Source organism: Brassica oleracea, chromosome C4 (genome assembly GCF_000695525.1).
Source record: "Brassica oleracea var. oleracea cultivar TO1000 chromosome C4, BOL, whole genome shotgun sequence".
NCBI classification, from domain to species: domain Eukaryota; kingdom Viridiplantae; phylum Streptophyta; class Magnoliopsida; order Brassicales; family Brassicaceae; genus Brassica; species Brassica oleracea.
In genome coordinates this window covers 38,655,205-38,660,990 of record NC_027751.1, presented here as the reverse complement: position 1 = coordinate 38,660,990, position 5,786 = coordinate 38,655,205, and the positions used below count along the sequence as shown (strand labels likewise).

The window sequence follows — 5,786 nt, the reverse complement described above, 5'->3', positions numbered from 1 at the left end:
ATGTTAATGGCATTTTCGTAGATAAAATGCAGGTGTGGGGTTAAAATCTCAAAAAAAAAGGAGTCAAAAGAAAAGGTTAGTTTTCTGTTTGACTCCAAGTTTTGAGTCATTTTTGCAAAAAGCCCTATTTTTTATTAAAAGAAAATTGAGTTGACTAGAGGAGAAACACGAAGAAGAAAGGATCAAAAGACGATTAAATTTTAGTAAACTTTTTTTTTTTTTTTTTTTTATAATAAAAACATAAACCGCCATAGTGTTATTCCCTCGCCGTCTTGAGGTGATTTTCTTCGGCCAAGTGTATGTAGCTTTCTATTACACACCACCCCTTTGCAAGAGATGTGTTTGTGTTTATTTTTGGGTCTCTTTTATTTTCGACAGCTAGATTTTAATTTAGTCTGTACTCAAATTATTTTGGGTAATCAAGGACTCCCCGGCGAAGAACAACAGAAAGCCATTGGAACAACAAAAAAATTTAATTATTTTTTTCAAAATCTAAATACCAAAAATCCGATCCGAAATAACCGAATCCGAACTAAAAATACCCAAACCCGACCCGAAGTACAGAAATACCCGAACGGGTTCTACACCTCTATACCGAAATACCCGAAAATCCAATATACCTAGCCCGAACGCCTACACCTAATTTACTTTATAGAATTGCAAATAGATTTTTACTTTGACGAGCAAACTGTTTTCTTATTTGAGTAATATTTATTCTTCTTTTTTTTAACTAGGGCCGTGTTCATTTTTGAAATTTTAGTAAAATTCAATTCAAACTAAAATATCACCATTTAATATACAGAAAGAATGGTGGGAAATTTCAAATTTCCATAGGTACTTAAATGACGATAAGCATTTCATTTGATAAATTTAGAACTTTCAAATATATCCTGCTTGTGTAAAAAAATACAAAATCTTAAATTATTTTTCTAAGACCATCATACTAGTAAAATATTGTGTGATTTTGTGTGGCTTTTTTTTTTATGACAGTTTGATATTTCATTGATTCATAAAAAAATCTTAAAAAGCTAAAAGATACAGAAAAACTATATTAACAAAAAATATATTTTTTGACATCACCTCTTATTATTGACCACGTTTGTCAAGAAATTTAGAAGAATTATTATTGACCACGTTTGTTATGAAGGGCTAATCAGATATTACTTTTTTTATGAGTGCTTTTGATGATAATCAATAAAAGAATTATTTAAGAAAGTAACAAATAGTGTTTATATAAAAATATTAATAAGATACTAGAATTGTTTTTAAATATTGCCTAATTATAAAAAAAAATACGTATTAGAAATAAATTTTATTTTGTTGCCATTTACAATGCAATTTCTCATTTTTCAAAGTTCAGGGCCTTCAGGCATCGAATTCTTTATTTATTCGGGTGCAAATAAAAGGAATGTATTCTCTTCAATTATCCGAAATTAACTTTAACCATGTATAAATGTTATAAAATTATTGGAAGCAAGTGCACCTCACAAAAAGTGTTTATTTTTGGGTCTCTTTTATTTTCGACTTTAGTCTGTAATCAAATTAATTTGGGTAATCAACACAATAATGAAGTGTATATCAGACTTTTAAATTCATGAGAGAAAGACATGTCAGTAACTGAAAAAACTTACAAACCAATAGAATCATTTTTCTTTTCCACGTGTTTTGTTTTGAGAGATAAATCTTTTTTTATTCTTATTTGTGCCGTTCGACTTTACGACCTATCGCAGATCCAATCCCGGCGAAGAACAACAGAAAGCCATTGGAGCAGAAGAATGAAAATGATATCGCGTAGACTTACTCCTCGCCTGTCTCCGCCAAGGAGATGTCAGCTAAGTCTTTCGATAAAGTTCTGTTGGAGAAGATGAAGATCAAGAAGGAGTTGAAGAAGCTTCAGAAGATGGAGGAGTTCAAACCAAACATGGTACGATCTCTATATCTAGATTAGATTCGGACTTGGTTAGTTCTCGATTCTGCAGATAGGATTTGAACATTTGAGACCTGTTTGATAGTCGACCATTAGATTCAGTTATTACAAGACATGTTACTGATTACGAGTTCATTACAATACTCACTCTGTTTTGTGGAATTTGATAGGAAGGAAAAAGAAAACAGATTTTGCTTTGTTAGTCATGTATGATTTTCAAAGGGTTTGGTAGACGGAGTAAGTGAGATTAGAGAAAGTAGGAAGAAGTGATAAAAGAAGATGGTGGGGAAAAGATTATAACTATGTGGTTGACTTTTCCATCACAAGTTCTCGTGGTGACACATGTAACACGTTAGAGAATGAAATCTTTCTGTGTGTGTTTGCGCAAGCCCTTGTTTTTTTTTTTTTTTTTTTTTTTAACCCTAGGGTCTTTGTTTCTGTTGGAAAGATTAAAACGGTAACAGATGACTTGGTAGCTGCAACTGGTATTGACAAGTTCAGTGTTTCCTATCCATGTGATTTTTCCTAAGAGAAAGGCTTTGTTGTAATAACATCTTATCCATGTGTCCTGGAAATGCTAAGTAACCTAGCATGAGAAGTTAGCAGTATGTCATTGTCTAAGATTACTCTCTTTGCTCATAACCTTGTCACTGATTCTACTACTTTCAGTTGCTATCACTTGGCTGCTTTAAATGTATGTTATTAACAAAGCAGTTTTAATATGCTGATTGGTTTCCAGGTCATGTGTTGATCAATGTCAGGAAACTGGATGCGTGGGGGATACTTGCTTCCATCAATGCTGATGGAAAAGCCATTAAGAGCCACTTTACCTGCGATGGAAACAGTGGGATTGCAAAAGTGATTGTCAGTAAGAATGCATGATGACTAGAGGAGAAGAGAGGAAAAGAGACGGAGAGAAACCTACCAAGTACTTCGGTAAATGGCCACTCAAACATGTCTATGGCATTCAGGTAACTTCCTCTTTGCATACTCTCAGCTTCAAGAGAAACAAACTCAGCACTTGTTTTGAAGTAATGTTCCTCATATGCATCTTCAGGAACCTGTCTCCGCTGCTTTCGCTGCTCTTGACCTTGCAATACAGTTCCATGGATGGGTCTCTTACTTCATCCTCGTTTACTATCACTTGCCTCTCCAGCCAAACCGGAAAACTTACTACGAGTATAACGGATTATTGCATATCTATGCAATCATTGTAATGAATGCACTCTTCTGGAGTGGTGTTTGTCACAGCAGGTAACACTCGTCTATCTCCATGTTCCAGTCTCTACTCCTAGACAATGCCAGCGTAACATTTAAAAAAAAAAATTCATAATGCCATACGCTCAAATAAAAATTTGTGCCATTATTCTTTATTTAAAATTTTCATAATGTCCTACATACAATTAAAATTATCACATAAAATCTCGATGTCCTACGCAACCGGTTCATTTTGGCTATGCTCCGGACCGGACCAGCACCTGAATTTTTAAAACTCGTCAAGTTAGTCTTAACTTTTTTTTCTTTGAACTTTGTATATAGAGATGTTGACTTGACGGAGAGGCTAGATTACTCTTCAGCTACAGTACTAGCCGGGTATACGCTAGTTCTAGCTGTAATACGGTCTTTCAGTATACATGATCAATCTGCCAAAGTCATGGTTACTGCACCTGTTCTTGCACTTGTAGCAACTCATATCATCTACCTAAATTTCTACAACCTTGATGAAGGTATATGATCTTCTTTAGGACTCTCTAATGCATATCACTTTCTCACACTCTCTATAACTTGACAGGGCTTCACCGGAAAGTTATATACGGTATAGGAGGAGTAGAGCTAATAGTGTGGGGTTTATGGGCAGCTTTAACGTCGCATCCATCTAAATGGAAGCTAAGAGCTTTCTTTGTCTCGAGCATACTCACAATGTGTCTGAGAATGCTTGACTTCCCTCCTTACAAAGGCTATGTTGATGCCCATGCTCTTTGGCGAACTGCAGGGATCCCTCTGTCTTATCTTTGGTGGAGTTTTATCCGTGATGACGCCGTTTTTAGAACCACTGTTCTTCTCAAGAAATCAAAGTGATGATTCAAGACAGTTTTATCTTTCTGTCTTTTTTTTTTCCGGTGAGTTTCTCCGGTGTTCAGAAAGTTGTTTTTAGGCGCGTTTTCGCAGGAGAAGCAAAGTGTTTTGTTCTTCTGTGGTGAATCTTGTTAGTACAACGAGCAGGCACCGGAAGCATAAATCGAAGTTCTGCCATATCTTCACAACACAACGAATGGTTTGAATCAGGGTTTTAATTCTACTCTCTGCTTTAGAACTAAGAGCCTTGACCACCTCTCTTTATATAATACTCGAATTTTCCTTATCTTTAACAAACCGACTTTGATAAATAAAAGGAAAATAACCTTTTTTTTGTTTGGTTCAAAAAATAAAAGGAAACTAACTATTATCAGGTTTTTGTATTGTAAAATTGTCTATTATGTGTGTTTTAAATACGGCCGAATGTAGGTGGGCTTGTGATGTTTAGTTGTGGGCTTAGTGTCAATATCGGCTTCTCTGGACTACGCATAGACATAACGCTTAGTTCTAAAGAAGGATAAAAAAAAAATAATCTCAGCAGACGCGCATCTCTATAGACTTTTGACAGAGAAGAGAACCTCTAAGATCGGAATCCATGGAATCGCTCAAAGGAAAAGGGAAAGGATCGACGGGAGCTTCCTCCTATTCCAAGTTGGAGCTCCTCAAGGAATGGACCAATTGGTCTCTGAAGAAGGCCAAAGTCGCGACTCACTACGGCTTCATCCCTCTCATCATCGTCATCGGCATGAACTCCGATCCTAAGCCACATCTCTTCCAACTCCTTAGCCCTGTCTGATCCTCCTATTTCATCTATCATCTTCGTCAAAACCAGATCAATCAATCCTTTCCGATCTTCTCCGGGTTGGCTTATTCGTTAGATCTTCTTTATGTTCAGTAACTAAGTTCTCTATGGTTCTTGTCTGTATGGAATCAGTTAGTTTATGATAATGTTCATTTAGCAAGAACCAGTGATGCTTTTGATTAAGAATTGAAAGTTTATTTATGTTGTTTCTCATTATGCATCAAGTGTTCGAGTGTCTTCTTGTACCATCTTTACAAAACATCTGCTGAATTAGGTCGATCTTGTGGCTTCAAGTCACCACAAGCCAAACCTATTTGCAACATCTCTTCCTCTGTACCCATTTGCTTCATAAGCTCTATGTCTGTTATGAAGCTTATCCTGCTCGCCATATCCCTGTTAGAAGCTCCATTAACACCATGCCTGTGGACTTCCTTTTGTCTCTTCTTTCTTTATATGTTAAGAGACTGAGGAATTAGGTCTTTTTGCTCCAAAGATACCTCAACTTGTTTCAAAACATTTTTTGTTGTTTTGTATAGATAAGAAAGAAGAAAAAAAACAACAACTCTTTGGTAAGGTGATGGGATGGGATGAGAGAAATGCACTTTGGTCCGATTATAAAAGGCCAAGAACAACCCAATTAAACCAATCAAAAATTACGATCCGAAATTTCAAATGTCTTGCTCGGTTTGGTTTAGAACGTACCAATTCGGTTTGGTTTATCAATAATACATAGAGCAAAACGGCACCGTTCTGAGTCCCATCGGCTCTCTTATAACCTCACGAAAAAATTACATGTAAACATCTTGAAGCCTTGTCCTTGTTACACAAACCGTAAACCTATCTTCTTTTCTTCCCCTCTTAAATTCATTATATGTTAAGGATTCAATACAACTTCCCAACCTACCTTGGGACCTAATTGTACAACCCGGAATACCAGATCAAAACAAACAATACAATAAAAAACTATGTTAAGAAAAATAT

The 5,786-nt window shown here is 35.8% G+C and overlaps 1 protein-coding gene across 2 annotated transcripts; it reads left to right on the top strand.

Moving 5' to 3' along the window:
* Window positions 1-1,703: 1,703 nt before the first annotated feature.
* LOC106339510 (post-GPI attachment to proteins factor 3-like) lies at window positions 1,704-4,131 on the top strand. Of its 2 annotated transcripts, none has more exons than XM_013778336.1 (5): window positions 1,704-1,924; window positions 2,667-2,898; window positions 2,985-3,181; window positions 3,467-3,654; window positions 3,720-4,131. In XM_013778336.1, exons 2-5 carry the CDS (start codon window positions 2,806-2,808, stop codon window positions 4,004-4,006), a joined length of 765 nt encoding a protein of 254 aa, XP_013633790.1. In that variant the 5' UTR covers window positions 1,704-1,924; window positions 2,667-2,805; the 3' UTR covers window positions 4,007-4,131. The 2 variants fall into 2 exon arrangements, with proteins under 2 accessions (XP_013633790.1, XP_013633791.1); XM_013778337.1 differs by having other exon boundaries at window positions 1,712-1,924; window positions 2,689-2,898.
* The last annotated feature ends 1,655 nt before the right edge of the window (window positions 4,132-5,786 follow it).

What these genes read in the sequence shown, in the direction of transcription:
- LOC106339510 (XM_013778336.1), top strand. Translation starts at nt 2,806, where the DNA reads ATGATGACTAGAGGAGAAGAGAGGAAAAGAGACGGAGAGAAACCTACC. An exon ending in AACATGTCTATGGCATTCAG is followed by an intron (nt 2,899 to 2,984) that starts GTAACTTCCTCT and finishes ATGCATCTTCAG; the next exon opens with GAACCTGTCTCCGCTGCTTT. An exon ending in AGTGGTGTTTGTCACAGCAG is followed by an intron (nt 3,182 to 3,466) that starts GTAACACTCGTC and finishes CTTTGTATATAG; the next exon opens with AGATGTTGACTTGACGGAGA.